Source organism: Motacilla alba, chromosome 6 (assembly GCF_015832195.1).
Source record: "Motacilla alba alba isolate MOTALB_02 chromosome 6, Motacilla_alba_V1.0_pri, whole genome shotgun sequence".
Classification (NCBI taxonomy): Eukaryota; Metazoa; Chordata; class Aves; order Passeriformes; family Motacillidae; genus Motacilla; species Motacilla alba.
The window spans coordinates 18,394,205-18,417,781 of NC_052021.1; the positions used below are offsets into that span (position 1 = coordinate 18,394,205).

Sequence of the window (23,577 nt, forward strand, 5' to 3'; positions counted from 1 at the left end):
TCACACCATTTGCAATGCAAAGCTTCTTTCTTTAATAGACACTGGTTGGTTAACAATTAAGGCAGAGGAAAAATACCTGAAGAATCATCTTGAATTTGTGACAGCAAAGGCAACTTCACCAATTGAAATCTAGTTATAATTGTATTTAAGGTATCAGTGAAATGAGGCATGCTAAAAGATAGTAATGTTTATATTTATATATTTATTTCTATATTTATATATAAGAATAAGGCAAAAAAATCTGTTACAAGTTTGTTGAAAGATAAGAAAGAATTAGGGTAGTTTCCTCCTGAGAGAAGGCCAAGAAATAAAGCCTGGTTGAAATCAAGATACAAGAATTGAGTGCGGGGACCCAAAGGGCACCAGAGTCTTGCCAGTAGAGAGCAAATATACAGGAAGATTTTAAAACCAAAAAGCCAAGAACCCAAATCTTTTCACTGCTAAATTGCACAGAAACTTGTGGTCCCAGAGCTGAACCTCAATTTAGATTTGAGTTCATCCAGTTGCACAACACCGTGCTCTGAATTAAGAACATACGCTCACCTTCTGAAAGGGATCAGGTTGCAAAGGACTTGAGAACAAAATCCCTCTCAGTGGCTGCTTTGGTCGGAATATTTGGCAGTAAGGCCTGCAGGATTATGTATTAAAAGGAATTTGTGCAAACACATTTGTCTTGTCTCCTTTTGCATTCTGTACTAAAATGGCTTGTGCTGAGGACATGCATATTTTTACTGAGTTAGTGACAATTACTAGAACATCATCTCACTGCTTTATCACTGGATAGAAATCCCAGAACACTGGTTCTTTGGTCTTCTATGGCCCTAAATTTGATGAACCTGAAACTGCATGTGGGAAAATCACCTCCAATTCCCTTAACTTCAGTGTTTTAGTAAAGTTGTTCCTATTTTCAATGTGTCTGACTCTTGTTTTGGATTCTCCCTTTGTAATTCCTGCAGGCTGCATGCAGGATGGAACAGTGCTGGGAGATGTGCAGCTTCCTCCTTGGGCAGATGGAGACCCCCATAAATTCATTTTTCTGCACAGACAGGTCAGTGAATGTAAAGATTTATGACAAAATGCTGTCTGGGTCCCACTGAAAATGAAGCTCTGAAGGCCAGAGTCACAAATGAAAACGTTGGATCCAAATGCCTCCTGTCTTTCTGAAGTTTGTGTTGGTTCTGAACTTTGCATGACTGTTTCTCTGCCTAACAATTCACTTTCAATCAAGGCAAACTTTCCAGACCAGATGTGGATAGCATGTAGGTTTGTGGCATGAACATATCTCAGCCCAAAAGTGTGAGAGAACATAATATAATGCACAGGAATTTATATGCATACAGTTCCATGTTGTTGCTAACAATCTGTGTGTTTATTTAAATTATTTATTTCCATCTGTGAGTCATGCCAGAACTAAAGGTTCTTTTTTTTTGGGGGGGGGGGGGTGAGATGGGGGAAACCTAATGTAATTCTCTGCCCTTAATGGAGTCAGCCTTGGCAATTTGAAAGCAAATAGCTCTACGGTCCTGAGACTTACTACAATTAGTGCTGTCTATTAATAGTTAGAAAGTCTTCCGTGTGATGTCATCTGCTACATAAAAGTGAATGCAAGTGCAATTCTGTATGAAGATTGTTGCATTGAACTCAGACTTTGCAGCATAATATCTTGGTGCAAGAAGAATAATGCTAAAATATATTTGAAGGAAGTTAAACTTCTGTCTTGCTGCTTTATGTATTTTGAAATGGATAACTCTTGTTATGGATAACCTACTAAAAATTTTGTATTTAATCATTTTGAAAATGCAATTATCTACCAGAGGGTTTTTTTTTGTCAGAGAACTGATATGGAGATTAAAAGGCATGTTCAGAATGTTTAATTTCTTGTACATATATAGTAATAGGTATTACTGAGACCGACATCTCTGAAGCTGTGTAGAATATGACTTAGAGGCTCAGAGCCCTGTTCACACTGAAAGCTGATGGGAAGAGAGATCTGAGCTTTTGTCAGTGCCCATAACCACAGTTACTAGGAGGAAGGAGATCCTCGTCTAAGTTTTGTGAGCACTGTAGACATGCTGCTGGAAGTACAGTCCTTACTAAAATGAAGAATTGAGTCCAATGAATGCCCTGTCTCCTTATTATTGCAAATTGGTTTTGGCCATTGAGGTCAAATATGCAACAGTTCCCTCATATTCCTCAGTGGCTCCATGGAAAGCATGGAGATTTTGGGGCTGGTTCCTTTTGCTGCTCTGTCTTGTGGTCTTTCCAAGGTGCTCAATCTCTCTTTTCCAGTGCCCCAAATAAGGGAAAGGCAACACTGTCCTTCTCTACCAGCTCTGCTGCAGAAAAAAAGCCATGTATGACTGAAAGATGCTGCAATTTTATACTGATGCTTTTTAAAGGAAAACACAGAGAGACGTCCTGTCTATTCTATTGTGGTTGGTTGGAGTGTAAGCTACTGAGCTCCTTACTGCTTGTGTAAGGCACTTGGATACAATGGAAAAATCTGCTTTTGCCTTGTGCTTTAGGGTAATGGTGCAGTTTGGAAATCAAACTACACTCATCACTGCATAGCATGGGTTTAGTTTCACTGTAGAATGATCTCAGATTGTGTGAACTAGATTTTTTTTTGATGAAATGAAAGAAAAACTGCACTCCAGTTGTGTGCTCCAGATGCTGGTCGCATTCAGCCTGCAGGAAAAATCTGGATTTAGTTGGAAGTAAAACCCCAAGAGTGCATTTAATGTGGATACTGGGTGCTCTCTACCATTTGTTTACAGAACTGCTTCCACTGGGTTGTACTATTTAATAACATTGGCACAGCTGATTAATTAATTTAAATCTCAAATAGGAACAGCTTAGTAAATGAAAGATCATGTTTATAGACTTGTGTTCTTAATAATTTGCCAGACCTGATCAGATTTCCTGTACAGTCAGTGCAATATTGTCTCTTCAACAATAGCTGATACTAGGTACTGCACATGGGAGTGCAAGAAATCTTAATTAACCTGCCTGGAAGACTTTGTCTAACCCTGAAATGAAGAGTCAGAGATCTTGAATTTTGAAACATGAGGGTTTCTGTCTCCTCTGATGATATCCACAAGGCTGGAGGTAGTAATTACTGGCCATTTTTAGGAGACTTCACAACGAGTTTGGTGCATAAAACAGATGGAGGTTGACACTGTTTTGAGGTTTGACTATTGCTTTCAACAATATGAGAGCAAATAATTGTTCTTGACATAAAGCTCTGAACAGCTTCCTGTTTCATGCTTAATAAGTTAGAAATCTAGTCCCCTAAATAAATGTATTTACTTCCTCCCTAAACCCCAAGTTCTCCCTCCCTGGCTGGGCTTGCCATAGTGCTCAGTGAAATTCTGAGAGGCTGCACAGTTACAGCTCTGTTAGTTGCTCTGTTTTGCTTTGGCAGGAATGCCAGTCAAAATTTACAGTTTGTAATTCATGGACTAACTGCTTTTATTAATGAGTTCTGAGTCTGCTCAGGGACAGATTGTACACTGTGCTTGTTCTGTGAGCTGCCCTGTGATCATTATAGCTGTGGGCACGGTCATTTACACCAGCTGCACTGGGCAACTGCCTGCTCTGTGAAATGAGCCATTGTTCTGGATCCCATTAGTTTGTTTATTTCTGCTGTGCTTTGGGTGGGCTGGTCTGCTTGGAAGACGTTTCACTGAGCATCAGGGATTACTCAGTCAAATGATTCGGAGATAGGAAAGCGCTTTTAATAATGCTTGACACTGCTGCTTGAATCATTGGGCAAGGCTGTTTGGGAACACACAAAAGTTTGGTGAGGCAGGTGATGGCAGGAGCAATAGTATTTAGTGAAGCCTCATGGGTAAAACTGGCTAACCTGTTGGTGGGCACAGGTTCAGCTTGAACTTGTGTCCCCTGCTTCTGAACTTGCTGTCTGGGTTTTCCAAGCTCAAGTTTTCCTCTGTGATTGCATTGAGCTTTCTATGGAGCTTACATTTAGGTGTACATATTACCTTGTAGCATCTCCTCCAGTCTTCTCCAGTAGTAATTATTCATTCTGGTCCTATTAATCCACCTGCCAATCACTGTGGGTGCCAAGATCTGTGGAATGCTTTCGTTTTGCTTTGTGGCACCTACCTGTGTTGTTGCTGAGGATATTGCTCCTGGTGTCTGTTAAGTCAAATATGTGGCACCCTGTCCTTCTGTTTCCTGTGGGGGTCCAGTTTGGTCTCTTTTAGTGTTTTTTGAGGTTTGATTGACTTACAGAGTATTTGTCTCCAGCAAGGACTGGAAAGCAGTAATACATTTGTAATGGATGCAGTCTAGTGAATTCAGTCATTTTGTTTTGGTTCCAGGCACTGGAAAGTGATTATGTCAGTGCCCACCTTCATCGCTGGATAGACCTTATTTTTGGCCACAAGCAGCACGGCTCAGCTGCAGTGGAGGCAGTTAACACCTATCACCCTTACTTCTATGGAGACAAGATAGACCTCAACAACATTAAAGATCCTCTGATTAAGGGCACTATCCTGGGATTCATCAGCAACTTTGGACAGATACCAAAGCAGGTACCACTTTATCATGAGAGTAGAGAACATGATCTATCTTGATCTTACAGTATTTTTACTGCAAACCAGTAATATTAACTTAAATCAGAAACACCATCTGATGTAAATCTGCTGAAAGATGAGCTGTAGGCTTTTCCAGACTGTGTATTACCTCAGTATACACCCCCACTTTCCAACCATGCTGCTCCTGTTGTACCCTATACAGCTGCAGCATCAGTGCTGGGCTCTGCTCCTTCAGTACAGTCACCCAAGTAATCACTAGTCTGGGAATAGGTATAATCTCTGAAAACTCAGCTCAAAGTCTCACCTCTGTTTTCTTTCTTGTCCAGAATTGTTGGGATTAGCTTTCTGTCTCTCTGAGGGATAGAGGGATGTAGTCTGATAAAAACGTAGTATACGTAAGGTTTTATTTCAATTAAGAGGTTTATGTATGGTGGTCCTGGAGTTTGTGATTAAGGATTTAAACAAGTGTTTCTCCTGCATGGTCTTGCAAATAGAGATTTATTTTTCAATGACGTTCCTTTGTTCTAGCTCTTCACGAAACCACATCCATCTAGGAATGCTCAAGGGAAAAGTTCAGCAGGAAGAGAGACTGGGCTGTTCCTTCACTCAAGTGGAATTCTTCCTCCTTTTGTGAGCAGTCTGCAAAATCTGAAGCTCTCACCAGTTGCCATTAAAGGTGCTGCAAAGGCTGTGTTCCATTTTCTGAGCTAACAAGTGCGCAATTTGTGGATAGGATGAATCTGGGTTTTCAAGATCACAGAAGTAGTCACACTGCTTTGTACAAGCTGGCTCAATCAAGATCCCTCCTGCCAATTGTGATTTTTGTACCCTTGTATTAGGAGTGGGCACTGTAAACTTCTTCAAACTTCTACTGTAGATTTGGGAACAAAATTTTTTTAAGACGTCACCCTCTCGGCACGCATTTATGGTGTCCACCAGAGAGGAGTGTTTCCACTATTGTGTGTGAAATCTCAGTTTCAGAGTGGATTTCTGTCTGTGGGCCTGGGCAAAGCACTGAGCCCAGATGTGAGACTTGCCAGCCTCACCACACAAGCTGAGCAAGGAGAAAAGTTAACATAAGTGCTCTAAACCCAACAGAATTAAATATTTTCTCTGTCTTGCCAGACTATCCCAAGGGAGCTATTGGGCACATTGTTCACACAGAGAAAGGCATCCTGGCTGTCGAAAAAAATAAAATTTTGATTCCTCCTCTTTGGAGTAAAACATTCTGCTGGGGATTTGAGGACTTCACCTGCTGCTTTGGCACCTATGGATCTGAAAAGGTAAATAAGAAAAACTCTAAGAATTCAAGAAGTTAGTTATATGTTGTGGTCTTTGACTGGTTTGGGCATCCATTTCAGAGGCTGTTGGGGAGCTGATTTCAGAGGATGCTGTGCAGGACTTTCTCACAGTCAACCTCCTTGAGGAATCTCAAGTTGGATATCCAAGATAGTGTAAAATGATTTTAAACTGGTGAAAACATGGCATTTGCCTCTAAAGTTTTCCATCCAGTGATTGTGTTGTCCATAGGTCATAAGGACAACACAAGGTCTCCTGGTCACTGATTAGAAATTTCATTGTGCAGAAATTTCTGCTGGAATTAAGACAGAACCATCTGTCAATTCCCCTCAGGCTCTAGCATATCCCAGTGCTATATTATTCAAAATAATGAAGTTAATACTCTTAATTCTTTGCTGTTAAAAATAAATGGTCTATACCATCACACTGCTTGTTAGGGCACTTGACAGATCTAGTTTCTTCCTCTGCCATAAATACACTGATTTTTGGATTAATTTGGGACAATGTTATACAAAGAATTCTGAGTTAGCTTAGTTACCAGAACAGCAAGTTAACAACATGTAATTCAGCAAGACACTGACTTGGATATTTGTGCAAGTGGCATTCATGATGTTTTTACAGACATACCCAAAGTCAATGGAAATGAAAAAGCCATGAGATATATTTTAATTTCTGCACCCTGTTTAATAAAATCAGTGCTTAGCAGTTCATAGTGTTGCTGCAGGCATCAATTATTCAGTTTGTCACTTCAAAACTCAGGGTGATGCTGAGCATAGTGAGTGTGATTACACAGTCATTGTGAGAAATAGTTGGGAATCCAACTTGAATTTTCTCTGGGACATTAGCTTATAAGAACTTCAGTCCGTGTTGTAAGCAGGTAAGGGTTTGTTCTGTCTGTGGTAGGGGATTTGTAGCTGTGCCATCCAACTCCACAGAATCATTGGCACCAGAGTGTTGTCCCAGTTGTGCGGGGGAGAGCTGATGCAGAATGTGCAGGAGGATGCTTGTGCTGTGATTGTAGCAGTGTGTAATAGACCTGACACTGCTTTAGACTGATTTAGGTGCTGCTAACAGAGCACAGAATGGAATTTAGTGCTTTGTCTTTTGGCTTTTCAATCCAAATAAGGGAGGGTTTGAGGGCCTGGCAGTAACTCTGTTGGCAGTGGTCATCACAGCCTGAGGCTTTTTTAATTTTTTGATTTTTTTTTTAATCTACATGTAATGTTTGCCTTCTGTTACAATATGTTTGGCAGAATGAGCTTTCCTGAAGTTGTGTAGTAAGTGTGGCACAAAAGGAATCAGGACTCAGATCTCCTAAGACATGAGATACTGAGCTTTGTTCAGCGTTCCTGTTTGGTCTCTGGAAGATGGCACAGCTGCATGCAGCCACAGCCTGTGCAGGTCCATATGTTCACAGCTGTGCTCACATAGAGACTGGTTATGATGAGCTTTTCTTTCTTAGATTTAAAATATAGAGGGTCAGTTTTGAAAATTGAATCTGTTATTTGGTAATAATAAATACATAGTATCACCCAATGAGAATTTGACTTAAAGATGCTTTCTTGTACAGAATGTGACTACATTTGAGTGCATGGCAGACTGGGGAAAGTGTCTTTGTGCAGTGTGTCCTTCAGCAAATACTATCATCACATCTGGAACAAGCTCAGTTGTGTGTGTCTGGGAATTCTCTCTGGTCAAGGACAAAGTGAAATGTCTAAACCTGAGACAGGTAAGTACTGTGGCTTTTCTGCTATGGAAAGCTTGATGAAACCCAGAAGATAAAGTTTTTATCTCTCAGATGATTGTCAGAAGAAGTACCTTTGTTGAATAAGAAGGCAGGAAAAAACTAGTAATCGGCATGTGACATGTGACAGCATGTGTCAGGGTAGGAAGCTGATAATATGCTTTATACCAACAGCTCATAGCTATGAGTGCCACTTAGTGGATTTTTTTCTCTTTATTAGTATTTTCAAAGTTCATAATGATAAAGGAAATAATGAAGATAAGGCATATTTTCCTCTCTTGAAAAGCCCTTGGGTTATATTCAGAAACAAGTATCACCTGGAGATAATTATATATTGTTCAGAGCTGCTACTGCAGTGGACAGGATCTCTAAAATATCCTGGAGGTGGAGATGAAGGCACAGCAGGCAAAGTTCTTGATTCTTTTTCTCAGCCCTAATTCAGAACATAAAAGGTTTATCTGTCACTCTGTGAGGGAGGGATGCATCCAATAAGAATGCTGTAGTTTTTGTCCTCATTATCCAAAGCCTTGAAGTGGTTGTTGATTTAGAGCTCATCTGTAGTCACCAACCACCTGTATACATGCTATTTCATTCACAATACTGAATTCTCCTGCAAGGTTTGTGTGGTTCAGCTATGGTGAGTTCTCAGCTTTACAAGTAGAACTAGAGTACACCACTGTCATATCTGGAAGGTAGCCTGGGGCCCTTCTTCCCTAAAGAAATGAAGATACTCTTGATTAAAAAACTCTGCTGCTTTTAGGCAGACAAAGGGTTCATTGATTACCAAGGTCTCCAAGTGTTAGAGACTTCTTCTGTTTGTTCTGGAGGGGTGTTCAGATGTTTCAGTGCTCTTCCTGCCTTAAGCCAAAACATATTTTATTTATCATTAAATGAAGTGAAAAACTTCATTGTCTGCTGGAATGCCAGAGAAGTATTTAGATCTTCATTTATCAGAAATTCCTGGTGGAATTTGTGTTGAAATTAGCGGAGGATACTGTTTTAGAGCAGCCTCTCTTTTGAGGTTTATGCTGTTAAATGCTGTAGAAGACAGAAATATGAGAGAAGATCTAATGACCTTTTAATCCCGCTGGTTATTATTCCAAAGGAGGACATGAATATAGAAATGGAAGAAATGGCAGTAGACAAAGTCATAAGCAATAATGTTCATCAGCATCTAAATGATACTAGTTAGGGCGTCAGTCTGAGTTTCAGGCAACCAAAGAGGCTGTCTTTTATCTGCATTATAATGTCTTTCTCTTTAACAATCTAAAATCAGCTTTGCTGATGTGTTCCGCTGTGATTAATTTGGTATTACCCAAAATCCACAAAGTGGTATGAGATCATGCAATGACAAATTTTGTATTTTTTCCTTTACTTTGCCAGCAAAGGTTTTTTTTCCTTTTTATGACTGTCTGGACTGGATGTAAACTTGAACTATGGTTCTAAATGTCTTCCAGTGAATTACTTTCTGCTTTCCTGTAATTCACTGTTTCATGGTGGCTGCTTTTTCTGCTGAACAAAAAAATTCCTGAGAGAGTGAGCTTTGCTTAAGAACAGCTTATGTGCTATAAAGTGGATGCTATTCACTTACCAGCTGTCTCAAGGGACTGACACATTCTGGTTTGGAGTGTAGTAAAGTACAGAAACTATATTTCTGCAGAAAAAGTAGTTTTTGCCTCTCTAGTGGGATCTGCTTCCACAGTTTTGTGGAACACTAAAGATTGAGCATAATTGCCTCAATATTGATCCATGCAATTTACTAACAGAGGGATCTGTGCAACCCAGTTGCCAGAATTTCTGGGCCAAATGAAACACTTGAGCAAGGTGTTCTCTCTACCTCACAGACCTCTCAGGAAGGTGTGGAGCACTTCTGTAGTGTGTCTGTGTCCTTGTCACCCAGTTAAGTTGAACAGTCAAACTTGGTTTAAGTTTTCATGGACTAAACATCCTTGCAGTGATCCTTGCATCCTTCTTTTTTGTCTTTTGATATTTGTCAAAATACCTTGGAGATAGGCCTTGAGATCATTATGCAAAAATGATGCAGGATATTTCCCATTAAGGAAAAATCTGTCAATCTTTGCAGAGTGATAATGAAAAGATGTAGGGAGTCAAAAGCATGAGACTTTTTTCATGAATGTGCATTGACACTGCTGGGTTGAAGCTGATACTGTAATTGTGTGCAGGTCTATCCGTCTCTTCCATACTCAGTTTGTATTTAAAGTGTTTCACTGCCAAGTAGAAACTTCATGGATTAAAATAAAAGAGAAAAAATGTTTTAGTGAAACTTGTGGAGGAGCTTAGCTTGGCTTGATTTGGCTGTTTGGATGCTTTCACACTGGATATATTTTCTTTTATGCTTTGGAGAAAGGAGAGGAAATTTGGAGCCCTTGAACCTGCCTTGTCCCAGCCCGTTTTGCAGCAGTCCTGCACAGGTCTCAAATGTAGGCATTTGATTATACCCAGTCCTTTGTAAAAACATGTTCCACATCCAGTCCAAAGCTATCACAGAGCCTTCTTTTCCCTGTTTAGGTGACAGTGTTTTTGACTTCTGAAAACCATAGTTAGAGACCTAATTTTGTGCCAGTATTTATAGTTGACAGTTCTTGTGAATGGAATAGTCTCAAGCTGAAAGTCATCCCTCACAGTTGTGGGCCACATTCAGTAATACAGAGCCTGCTGCAGCTCAGCTTCTTCACCAGTGGATTAAGGTTTGATTGCTGTTGTCCTGGTGACCGTGGCAAGTGGCAGCACATGTTAGCCAGCAAGAGTTCAGTCTCACACTCACATGCTGGGAAAGAGGGCAAGGTGTGTCCAGAAAAGCCATCTGGTACGTGTGGCTCCCCTGCCTCAAGCTGAACTGAGATAGAATCTAGAAATGTGGTAATAATGTCATAAAAAGAAAGCCAGCAAGCAATAGGCATTTCCTTTGAAAACCAAAAAATAAAACTGGTGGGTCTGATTTTTCACAGTAAGGCAGCTAAAAAATGAGCCCTGAAAGGCTTTTTAGGAAATCTGTGAAGGACTTTTTCTCTGTTGCCATCCAGGTTTTGCTGTCATTTCTTGTGGTTATGTAGCAGAAGTGTACACTGCTGTCAATTGAGAATGCTGCATGAAACTATTGGTAGCAGCATACTTCAATCCATGCCTTCTATCTGTGCTGTTAAATTGCCTTAGGCATGTTTCTTTTTAAAAGAAACAGTTTAAATAAAGTTTAACTGGGCACTCCTTATGTCTCTGAACCTATAAAACAACAGCAACAAAAGAATATTGTGTAATAATGAAAGAGAAATGCATTGCTACATGGCTTTAAAACAAGAATTCTCCATAAATGCTGTTTCTCCTCTTAACCAGTATTAGAAATGTATTAGTACTTGTTCAGATACACAGAAAGATAGGACTCAGAAGGTTACTGGATTGCATTTTGATAAATTGTACTTCAAAAAGTTTTTTAAATATTGAGACATTTCCAAGCATAAATTTTAATTAAAACTGCATGGACTGGAGAGAATTCTTTTTTTCTTGCTGAGCACAAAGCACTGTCTTAGAGTCTGAGGAGTAGGTGAAGGGGCCTGAATCACTCTGTCATTTGGGCAAGTCATATAATCTCTTAGACCCTCAGCTTCAACTATGAGTTGAGGACAAGGATGCTTCTCTGAAATATCCTTTGGTATTTCCCCTCATTCCCTCCTCAGTTCTCTAGAGAATGACTGGGTTGCTTGTTCTTACTAAGCAAATGAGGCAGGACCGTGGTTCCCTAGTAAATCACCCACCATCTGCTGTGGTTTATTGGTTGGTTTTTCCCCACCAGGCTTTGTATGGACACTCTCAGGCAGTGACCTGCCTTGCTGCATCTGTAGCCTACAGCATCTTTGTGAGTGGATCTGATGACAGAACCTGCATCATCTGGGACCTGAACCAGCTGACGTTCATAAACCAGCTTCCTGCCCACGAGGAAAGCCTCCGTTCTGTTGCCATCAACAATTCAACAGTAAGATCTTCATTTATCATCTTTCTTCTGATGCATCCATGAACATTTCATGATAATGTAATGGGTGCTTTTCCCAACATAAAAACATCCTGAGAGTCTGACACATTGATTTTTTTTTCTTTCTACTGAGATTGCTAATAGTGTTTTTAATGATGAGAGGCGAGCACTAAAAGCAACATCTTAGACTGAGTAGCTAAGTAGCTAAGAAGCATCTGTGGATAGATAGATAGCAGGATTAAACAACTTTTAGTTTATGGAGCATGAAGTATTACCCTAGTACCTCGTGGATTTGGCTCACTCATAACCTTGTTGCCCCTGTTATTTCAATAATTTCCCCTGACATTCATGCATCAGAGCCCCATCTGAGCTGCACATTCATGCAGCTGAGACACATTAGACTGCAGTCTGCCAGCTCAGGTGACAACTGCCTCACACCTTTGCAGTGATATGTTAGCTTTTTCCTTTCCTTTCTACTCCCAAGTGCAGGGAGAGCTCCTGGTAGCAGTGGGTATAAATCTGTGGTCTGTGCCTGGCCAGAATTGTATGCATGTTGATGAGAAAATATTCTGTATTGGATTTTACTGTAAACAGTCTGGATGAGATTTTTATTCTCCCAACCTTTCACCTCCTGGAAATGTTGTTTTCACATCTGGTTGTTTGTTTTTTTTTCTCTCTGCTAATATACTAGAACAGGGTTTCAGCTGCTCAGACAATTCAAGGTTGAATCCAGTCCTGGATATTGTACAAAAGCAAAATTGAGTTCATAGCAGTAAGAAACCAGGCAGATATTCCCTACTTGGTCTGTGCCAAAACAGTCATCTCCTATCAGAGCTTTATTAACCATGCAGTCTGATGGCTAGAAATTTGAGGGTGGGAATTAAGTTGTCTGTTCAGTGCCAGCTCAGCTCCCAGTCCTAGAAGTCCTGGTTACTGTAAAGTGGCCAGTGGCCTCAGCAGGCCAGTTCAGAATATTTTGCTGGTCCCTTGTGAAGTGAGCTGAAGCAGTGCCAAGCATTCAGAAATGACGGGGAGGGCTGGCACAGAGCTGCTTGAGATCCCAAGGAGACAGAGTTCTCTCCTTTCTGCACCAGCCAGTACAGCAGCCTTTTCAGGTATCAGCTCTCCTGGAACTGTCCAAAAGTGAGACAATCTGTGCCAGAAACAGTATGGTGACTGATCCAAATGACTGATCTCCACTCAATTATTGGAGGGCAAATGGTTAAGCTGTTTGGATAATAGTATATCAAAAGGTTCATTTAATACAGGAAAAACCTTAGGAAAATATGACCGAAGCTTCAAGGAAAAAAAAACTCCATATCTTGTGGATTAAAAAATTCTTTTTGATGTTAGCAAAACAGAACACTTAATTCTGAAATGTAATTTTTGTTTAATCCTTCTCTATATATTTATGTAAAGCTACATGAAAATAGAAACAAAGTGTTTCCATTGTGCTACGGGGTTTTGATTGACACAAAATTACATGATTGCTAGCGAGGGTTTTTTTCTGAAAAATTCAGAATGGTTCAAAGCAAAGTTTTGAAACAAAAAAAAACCCCAAAAAAAAACCAAAACCAAAAAACCAACCAACCAACCAAACAAACAAACAAAAAACAAACAAAAAAACAACCCAGTGAAATAAGAACCCTAGAACCCTTTGTAGCTCTTCATTACATGATTGTTGGAGTTGCTTGAACATCTAGAAGTTCCATCAATAGATCCAAACCCCTGATATTTGTGTAGCATAGACACAAAATAAGAACTGTCCCAAAAAGTTCGTAAACTAAGGAGGATTGTAAAATCTTGCTGTAATTATTTCAGTTAGTTTTAGATCCCTGATCCAGACCTGAAAAGCACTGTAGATTATTGCCCAATGCCTGGACATCATGTACTCTCATGCAGATAAGGTAGCTGAAATTTAATCTCTTGAATTATTGGCAGCTCTGTTTTGAACATGCCATCATTTTTTATCTCCACAATTCTGCCCAGCAGTGTGAAGAGCCCTGGCCCCAAATGAGGCAGGGGTGAAGTAAGGTGTTAGTTGACTAACACCAGATGCATGCTGCTAATTTAAGGGCACACTGTCCTTTCTCAGAATCAGATGACTTTGCTGTTGAGGTTCTATTTAGCTGATTCTTACAATGGATCAAGAGTAGAAAAGTCATGTAGACTTTCAATTAATAACTTAATCAAAATACACTTTTGATTAGATCATTTACAATTGCAGCATCGGCTCTTGATTCTTTGTGTTTCTCTAAGGACTTACCTGTGTATTTGCTCCTTATAAGCAGCCTCTGGTAAGGCTGCACCTGCATGGAGTGGAGGGGAGAGGTGCAAAGGATGTGTTCTGCATCACAAGTGCAGGTCACTGGATGCAGAGCTGGTCATTGGTCAAATGCAGAACACGGTGTAGAAATGCGATGACAGTGAGCTCCCTGTGAGGGGCAGAGGAGGATTGTGAAATCACCAAAGGCTTGGTAGCTAAGCAGGTGAACACCACGTCCTTGTTTCAGGGAATGCTTATTTGTAAAACTTATAAGAGCACTAGTTCTGGCCCAGAACCTGTGCTAGGCACTGCTTGTGCACAGCCCCTGCCCCTGACGGTAGCTGGGTCAGACTGTCAGCCTGCTTTTATCACTAAAAACCTGGGTTTTATGGAAAATAGAAAGGGAACATTTCATTAAGTATTTTCATTTTAAATGTGGGAAAAACCCTTTTCCTGCATTATCTTGCTAAATCTGAGACAGTATTTCATGTTTCTGTGATGTAAAAATGTCAGAATTTTTCACGGGAAATAAAAAAAAAGTCATTTTTACTTTGTCTGGTTTATGTCTTCTGCCCAGTAGAAAAAAACAGTGATCAGAATTTACATCAGAGTGGTTCAGCAATTTCTAATCAGCATTTAAAAGTTACGAGGAGGATGAGTGTAGGACTTTGAGACATTGCCTCTTGCTCTGTTACAGGGTGACATTGTCTCTTGTGCTGGATCTTACCTGTACCTGTGGACAGTCAATGGCCAGCTCCTTGCAAGCACCAGCACTGCCAGCAGCCCCACCTGCCACATCGTTTGCTGCTGTTTTGCTGAAGTGATGGACTGGGACACACGCAGCATCATCATCACAGGAAGCACAGATGGAGTGGTGAGGGTAGGTGGATGGGAGAGAGGAAAAGGAATCCTGATTCCATGTAGACCAGAGGCTGAGATTTTTTCTTCTAAATGGAGGGAGAGAGCTACTAAAAGCCCATGCTGCTTTCTTAAGAGTGCAGCAGAGGGCAGAAAATGAAAATCAGAGTAAAATATTGGCTTCCTATCAACTTTTATCCTCCTGACAAGAGGACTTCTTGCCATACAGGGAGAATTTTGAAAATGTGCTTTCCATTCTGGGGTGATTTTGAAAGCAAAAATTCTATCACTCCTCAGAAATGTTTGAACACGGTTTCTGAGAGTTCACAGCTCAGTATATTAAGTCAAACTTTCTCATGAGTAGGAATTCACTGCTGATTCTGCCTCCAGTATGGTAGGTGAACTTCCTGGGTTACTGGGATTTTCGATAGTATGTCAGCCTTGCAACCCCACCAGCTCCCTGCATACATTCCTCCAGTGTGACACCCTGCAGCACAGTGACAGACAGGGAGACAGCTGTGAAATCCTGGTGTTAGAAGTCCAATTCCCAACCCCTTTCTGGGAAATAGGGGCTGAATCTTTCTCTCATTGTTACAATCCATGCTTTTTCCATGTTTACCCCCTCACTGGCACAGCTGTGGAAGATAAAATACAGCAATACCCCAGAGCAAGGTGCTGGACTGAGAGCACAGAGCAGTGTGATGGAAGAGCTGGGCGGCACAGGTATGACCACAGCGTGGGCTGCAACTGCACTGGCACCCAGTGCTGCAGGCCTTGGTTGGTTGTGAGGAGGAAGAGTGGGTGTGAGCACCGTGGTGTGAAGGGGAGATGGTGTGGGCAACTGGTGCAGTCTTACTGTGACCAGCAACAGTGGTGGGTGGCAATTGCCCCACCTTGGAGACAGAGCACACCTGAGCCAGCCATCTCATGGGCACACCTGGATGAAGCTGAAGGCTTTTTCACAGGCTCTCCCATGGGTTCTGTCACAGAAGACCTTTCTGCAGGAACCTATAAACCAATGGCTGGAAATAGTCCTGGCTCCAGGAAGTCCACTGCCTTGGCACCCCTGCTGATGGCTGTTGTAAAGTATTCTGGCATCATGGCAGAGCGGGCAGTGCCAGATGCTGCTCTGGGATGGAACAGAGATGTGTGTCATCTTTGCCACCCTAAAAGAAGTGAGACGTCCCTCAGACTGGTGGGAGGCCAGCAGCAGGCCCTAGTAGTTGGAGCTGTTTATTCAAGGCTGTGTGCAGCTGAAGCTGACACCATGGAGTTCTCACAGAGCTGAGGTTAATGAGATGGTGGGACAATGGTGCTGACTGGAACTAAAAACAACTCAAGCTCACTTCTCTGTTTGAACAAATACAGGAGCTGAGACCTGTCAGAAAGCTTTAAAGGCACATCCTAAATAGCACAGTTTTCCTCTTTTCCCAGCGCTTTTTCTAAGAGAAAGGAATTGTGGTGTTATTATGTATAATTTACTCCACTTATTTGCTGTGGTCCTCATTACAGACATTCTCTATTACTTCAATTTTAGGCATGCAATTTGCATAAATATAGAGCTATAGATGTAACATCTGAAAAAAAAAGATATCATACAGTAATTGGGCATTACCACAGAGATCTTCAGAAGTGCTGTTCATGGAACTTGGCATCAACATTGCTTAGATTGCTATGTGAAAATATTTCTAATATGCCTCTGTATGCTTAATGGCCTAACCAGATGCTTATCAAACCTTTTGTCATGCCTCAGAGTAGCCAGAGCCAGATGCTTCTAGGCAAGGTGTAAGAACACCTGAGATGCCAGATGTGAGATAGTCTGGCTGTGGTAACTGCATATTTGTTTTTGTTCTCATTTCTAATCAAAGATTGTTTTGTCAATAAGTCAAAGCAAAAGACTTAACATTCTTTCCAAAATCCCTGTGGTATTCTGTAGTCATTTTGTGGATTCTCTTTAACTATAGAAAAGTCTCCTTTGATTTAAGAATTTCTGAAATTCTTGTCTATAACTTCCAATGGCAGGTCTTTCCAGGCATAATTGCATATGCATGTTTTTGAACATATGCAAATTGATATTTTAGCTATTTGTAAAATGTATATCTTAAGCAGTTTTCTAAATGAGGACTTAAGAGCTATCTGTGGGAGCACAGCAGAACATTCTTGTTTGTGGTTTTTTTTTTCCAAGAGGACTGTAAAAGATTTGTTCCCACCCCAGGTATCCAGTGATGTGTAGAGACAACACCTGTTTGCACATGAGCATAAGGCTGTGTGTTTTCAGATGGATACAAGAACAGCATCCTTAATAAAGGGTTGAAAGGTGTAATCAAAGCGGGGTCATACTCCCTTAACCTATTCAGATGACTACAGAATTATTTTAAATGACCAAATATTCCCACGTCTCATTCTGTGCATTAAAGAAAATAAAATTAATATGAAACACAGTCATTAGAAAGACAGAGTAACTGTGATTGAGTTATGTTGTTAGGTGTGTGTATGTATGTGTGTGTATGTGAAATGTCCACAGCATTTAATTATTGGTTCTGTTATGAGCAGATTTAGATAAGTTGATAATACCAGGGCTTTATGTAATTTCTTTTTACTAGGCAATTATAGGCTGTATTATATCCTGGCAGCAAAGTATTGTGGGGCATCTTATTAAGCACAGAGCCTGTGAAAACTGATGAACAATTTTGCTGAACTAGGCATGCAATTTAGAAAGCAATAATACACAAATCCAATTTAGCACACAATTGATACCGCCGCACGTCAGCACATGTAACTATCATAGCCACAAATTAAATTGGGATGGGCCTATTTTGCAACAGCACAGGCCAAGATTAAATATATTTGTTCTCAACTTAACAACTTGCTGACCGTAAATAATAACAATCTCATCCGTGCTGCCCCCTAGACGCTTTCTAAATATTTCTTTTTAAACCCCACAACAGGTAACAAGTGTGGAAAACATCTTGTTCTCTGTCGGGAGCTGAATCCCAGCGTTGCCCTCACTGGCAAGGCGAGCAGGACGAGCCCGGCGGTGACGGCGCTGGCCGTGTCCAGGTAAGGCCACTGCCCAGCAGAGGGGCCCTGGGGCTGGGCTCAAGCCTGTTTGCTTGGTTTGGGGCTTTGGAGAGCTCAGTCGGACCTCTTGTAGCCAAAAGCAGCCCCTCAAGGAGCTAGGCTGGCTAGGTGCATTAATGAATGATGTTTGGGGAGTCATTGGATAGGTACGAGACAAGCCAGGAGCAATAGCAGGTTTTGGCCAGAATGGTTGTAGAACTTAGTAGCTGCTACACCATCTTTGCAACATAGAAATAACTCCTATCTTAGGAGTTGCTGGAGATACAACCTCTTTAAAATGTGAACAGGAAGTTTTTGGCCAAAGGACAACTTTGTTGTTAACTCCTCTCAGTTTGCACAGCCTGCAACATTTTAGTTTACTCAAGCCCCTCCCGCAGTCATTTGGCTGTAATATTTGTTGTTATCTCCTACTCCAGGATGTTATGATGTACTGTAAAAAACTTACTGTTTCTTTCTCTGAAAGTGTTGAAATTTCGACAGTCGATAAAATATTCCTGCATTCTGCATGCTCAGCTTTAGAGCAGTTAGTGTGGTGTTGATGTGCATTGAAAGGGGGAGCGTTCGGGGTGAGGGTTACTTTCATTAGTGTTGGTGGCACTGCATGCAGCAGAGATTTCATTGGCTGAAGCCAGGACATCGTGCTAACAAGTGTGAATTCTGAATCTGGACAGCAGATTATTTAACATCCATAGAATTTCAGAGAAGGGTAAGAGCTCCTGATCTTCTGTAAGATCAGATTATCAACTTATCTTGGTTAAGTTGTCCCCAACTCACTCACTGTACTCTAGGAAATTTTGGATCCAATTCTAAGCTCAATTTTTGAAGTACCAAACTCTGAATACTTTTTAACATGTGTCTTCAATTTTAACTTTAAAAATAATGTACACCCCTGAATATTGCATCCTCCTAATTGCTGCACATACAGAAAAAGCCTTGATCCTGTTTGTGTCTTCTTCTTAAACATGGTTTTCTTTGTCTTTTTCTCTCTTTCTCAAGAAATTCCTCCAAGCTCCTAGTTGGTGATGACTGGGGAAGACTCTGCTGCTGGTCTGTGGATGGGTAGGAAGAAACAGTCAAGATTTTTTGGTTTTTCAACCCTTTGGATGAAGAGAAAAATTATCCTTCAGAGCATGAGAGAAGCAGAGAAACTGGAAGCCTGTGGTTGGGGACTGAATCATAAGGGAGTTGTTGGACTGACCCAGCAGTCAAGCATAATTTAAATTAGACACTGGAACCCAAAGTTGTGAGAGAAACTGACAGATATGCACATAGACAAGGAGATTTTTTGTAGAATTTGTCTTGGGAAAACTTTTGTATTTAAAATATTATTTTAGATACTGAATTTGACATAATACATTGTATTTCACAAATATTATTTAGCAAATAAAACTGCCTTGATCATGCCAAAGAGCAGTGTAGTTTAATAATAACATATTGTATTTTTAATATCATGGGATAAAAAATACTTGGGCTTCAAACAGGTAAATGAGTATGTACCAGTATTTTTGTTCTTCACTGACATGCAAGAATATTAATATCTCCATTCTTACTCTTCCCTTCTCCCTGACTTTGCATTAAAATGTATGCATGCATTTTGAAAAGCTATTTTGTTTGCAAAGTGAAGTTTGGAATTTCCAGCCTGATGCTGGTGCCTTTATCCAGCCCCACTGTGACCATGTGTTATGGTGCAATGTTTCCTATCTCTCATTTTTTCTTTATAATAAGGCAGGCAAAATGTATGGAATCAGTGAGGGGAAAGATCTGACATGGCTGGTCAACATATTCATTAATTTTCATTCTTTTCTGTCTTCTTTCTAACCTTGTCCTTATACTCTCTGGAAGTTCAATTTGTTAGACAAACTTCAGGATTTACTTCCACTATCTCCCTTTATGGTAAAAGTGAGCATTTGTAGTAAAGGAAGGCTGATACTATAGTGTAATAAATTCAAGTGCCATTTGTGTCCCTAGTGGGGATGGAAAAACAGTGAAAAATCAGCCTTTTTAACGTTTTAGCATAATTGAAGGGAGCTAAATTGATAACTCCCTCTCCCTTCTGCTCCTCCTTGACCTGGTGAAGAGACTGAATACCTTACCTCACACACAGAAGGGCTGAGCAGCCACACAGGCAGAGCAGCATTCTGAACATGCAGACTGGGTCAGAGATGTGCCAGGAAGGACACAAAGGACATTGTGGGCATGAAGGCTCTTTTGTTCATACCACCAAACACATCCTTGAGCAGACAGTTCCCTGATTTCCACTGCACTGGGATTGGATGGCACAGCAGGAACGAAGCCCTGTGTGTGCTGCAGATGAGGAACTGCTGTATGCCAAAATCTTGGTGCTAGAGACTTGCTGGCATCATTAGGAGGAATCTGGAGTAGAACACAGGTTTTTACCAGTCTTCTTTTAATTACATGATCAACTTTCTTCTTCCGTCTGCACATTCATTAGAAATAAGCTGAGATTTGGATACATGGACAGCAAGACTTGGATTCCTGTCAACTGCAAATACAGCTTTACTGAACCATGGTAAAGGTGATTAGGAGCTGTGAAATAAGGTCACTACCTGTGTTTTCATTTACCTGGTGAGCATCTTGAATAGCTTGCAAATTGCCTCCTCCTTCAGCCTTTCCAGCAACCTGTGTTTGCCGAGAGCAGATGCTCCCTGTTCTAGAGCTGGCAGTGGCACTCACTGTGCAGCCTGGGCAGCTGCACGAATGCCTCCAATACTCTAGACATCAAGCTGGCTTTGTTTGGTATAAGAGGCCATGTGGGCTGGCCATGCATGGATTTGACAGGCTCAGCTCCTTGTGCCTAACATCAGCTCTCTTAAATCTTCAATAGTTGCTTCAGCAACATCTGTTTTCAATCACGGAGAACAGGTCCAGAGTGTACATGTGTGAATGGAAGTCAGCATGTTAAATGTTTTCCCAAGTCAAGCTTCTCCTCGTCTTCAAGGAGCTGTAATTTGGGAGAATATAAAAGGCAGATGAATAGAAGTGGGTTGCGATTTCATCCTGATAAAAGTTCTCATTAGGAGTGATTTGCTATACAACAATGCTTGGTTGAAAAAATTTTGGGTTCTTCTCTAGCTCCAGAGAATTTTTCCCCAATGACATAAATCATGGGAAGAAACACATACTGTCAGTACCAAAAGCATGACTCAGATTGCAGAATTAAGGCACAATTGTCAGCATGCTGCAGTCAACAAATTTTCTAGGCCTGACACAGCCTGTGTATGTGACAGGGGTAGAGTGCTACCAGGTCATTTTTTCTACAGATAAGTCTCTGGAACAGGAAGTTTTACTCAAAATTTCTAGTAAGTGGTTGAAGGATCACCTGAAACCAACCCTCTTGCAACCACCTGTTTTAATTTTTATTTTGGTCTCCTGTATTTTTGGTAAATTGTGAATGTCCATGAAAATGTCCAGGAAATTCCATCAGCTCCTGGTGTGGAGGTGGCTTTGACTGATACATAGAAAAGGCTTGGTGCTAGGCTAGGGGCAGTAGAGCTGTGAACTGTGAATATCCTGATGTGACCCATGCTTGGAATGTAGAGGTAGCAGATCTAGAATATGCTTGGAAAATGAAGTATAGCAATTCCATAGCAAATACTTTTAGCACAACTCCATTGTTATTGCAAGTGGAACAGTGTGAATATCACCAGAGTGTTATAATTATCTCAGAATCCACTTTTGCATGAGGTAAGTAGTTCAGGGTGAGAATTATCCTTAGAAGAAACCCAATGCCATTAGGATAAAAAATGCAGAAATAAGTTTTAACTCTGTCCCATAGGGAAATGAAGAAGAGAAATGTGGAACAACCCAACCTTTGTGACTTTAAAAACTAGTTTAATCTAATTGAGTACCATAAACCCTAAAATGCCTTAATTACACTTATTTGGTTATTACACAGGCTATCTTGCTTCCTTTTTCAGCAACAGAACTCTTATAAGTATTACACTGAGCAATAATTAGAGTCTGATCTCTAGCATTCTGCGGGCTAGTTAACACTCATGAGGCAATATTTGCCCGTGTACTGCAAGGCCTTTGTATCCTCAAAAAAGAAAATTTGCTTAAACCTTTTTTGAGAAATCAATGCGAGGCAATCTGTAATTCCCATCGGGAAATTTTCCTTGTAGTTGTCCCTATGTGCCACTCTTCCCAACTCAGGGATCCCTTGTTGCATTATTGGTGTCACTGTTCAGATGTGAGCATGCCAGTTATTGTCATTGAAGTCAGCCAGGCTGATGGGGGGGTGTGAGAGGGTACAGGCTGGTGTAATTCCTGTGGAGGAATGCCAACCCTCTCTATACTTTTTTTCTGACAGACAGTTTGTCAGCAGAGCTCTTCCCAAGCATAAGGAGGCTCATGAAAATTTGCTACGTTAAATTTTTTAAAGGGCTCATCTGAAAGGGCTCACCCTTCTTCCCTTCACGAGGATTAAGTGTCTTATGGAAATGTAGTACCCAGAACCAGGCAGCCTTCAGCAGTACATTGGAATGTTAGTGACCATAATATTTGCTGTAATGAGTACTGAGCAAATGCAGCCCTTCTGATGGGGACAGTTGTGCCTCTGTCCAGCAATCACTTGATGTGTTTCCTATTCAGATGTTGCAACCCTATGCATGTGGAGACTTTGGTGCAGAGCAGTCATGGGGGTAACGGCAGCATGGGAACTTCCCTTGTTTAGGTCAGAAATTGTTTCCCTTTTCAGTTTGGACATGAGGCTCTCAGGACTTTGTTTCTCCCTTGCACATATGTTCTCTGGCCAAGAGAGACAACAAAATCTCCTGTTCCCATATCTACTCCAGTTTTGATGGGATGCTCTGCTCTCCTGAGGGGAGCACATGAAGTAAGCCACAGGGGCGAGAGTGCTCTTTGGCCGCCCCGGTGCTCAGTCCATCCCCTACCATCTCCTGGCTGTGGCATCTCCAGGAGAAGTGGTGGTAAGTTAAGTCTCCTCAGCCAATGTCCATGTCTTTAACTCCTTATTTTACTGACACTGCTGGACTGACCAAAGTCAAATGCAGTCAATGTGCAGTCATTTAAATTCCCACCTTTGACGGATACAGTTGCAAAGTACCAGACCAAGTAAGCAAGCAAAAAGACATATCTTTGTGTGACAGTGGGACCATGGATCTTGTAAACAAGGAATTCCAGTAGTTATAGAAATAACCAGAGCAGCTGCCAGACTAAGAGATTATTTGGTTGGGAAGGTGAAGTCCCTGCTTTGCTCCAAAGCCTTTGTCTGCCTGGCAGGCTGGCTTCAGACAGCACTTGTTGGCTTCTGTTGTGTCAGGACGCATTTGCCACCTTGTTGTGTAGCAGCCTGTGGTGTTCATGAGGGAAGCTTGGGACTCTCCAGAGCCTGATTATGAGCTGAATATATACTCCATATCTGGGCTGTATATTTACAGGCCCTTCTCTGTGCCAGTGCTGGGGCTGTGATAAGTGGGAGGAGGCCCACTGGAAATCTACTGAAGCAGGTCTAATTGAACCAAATAGACCAGCTCAGTAGAGTAGAAAATAGTCCTTATATATCTACCCAAAGAAGATAATGACCTTTTAAATAACAGAAGCAATTTTATTTCAATACCCCAATTACTCTGAACTCTCAAATGTCAAAGTGCCAAGCACTTTCAAAATAACTTAATTTAGACATTTATAGCACTTAGACATTGCTAGTTTCTTATCTAACCTAATTATGGGTTGTACAGGAAATTACAAAGCATCCCAATTAGTGTTATTTTTTATAGTGATGCATAGGAGCGGCCTTTGCCAT

At 41.0% G+C, this 23,577-nt stretch overlaps 1 protein-coding gene across 1 annotated transcript in view; it reads left to right on the top strand.

Moving 5' to 3' along the window:
* Positions 1-19,373, top strand: part of WDFY4 (WDFY family member 4) — a 116,203-nt gene extending 96,830 nt beyond the window's left edge. The window contains exons 53-62 of the mRNA XM_038140373.1: positions 957-1,048; positions 4,344-4,556; positions 5,088-5,235; positions 5,685-5,842; positions 7,429-7,587; positions 11,411-11,590; positions 14,551-14,733; positions 15,347-15,434; positions 17,660-17,771; positions 18,789-19,373. Coding sequence (XP_037996301.1) covers positions 957-1,048; positions 4,344-4,556; positions 5,088-5,235; positions 5,685-5,842; positions 7,429-7,587; positions 11,411-11,590; positions 14,551-14,733; positions 15,347-15,434; positions 17,660-17,771; positions 18,789-18,855 — 1,400 coding nt within the window. The 3' untranslated portion in view covers positions 18,856-19,373. The remainder of the gene's footprint in view (positions 1-956; positions 1,049-4,343; positions 4,557-5,087; positions 5,236-5,684; positions 5,843-7,428; positions 7,588-11,410; positions 11,591-14,550; positions 14,734-15,346; positions 15,435-17,659; positions 17,772-18,788) is intronic.
* Positions 19,374-23,577: the final 4,204 nt, after the last annotated feature.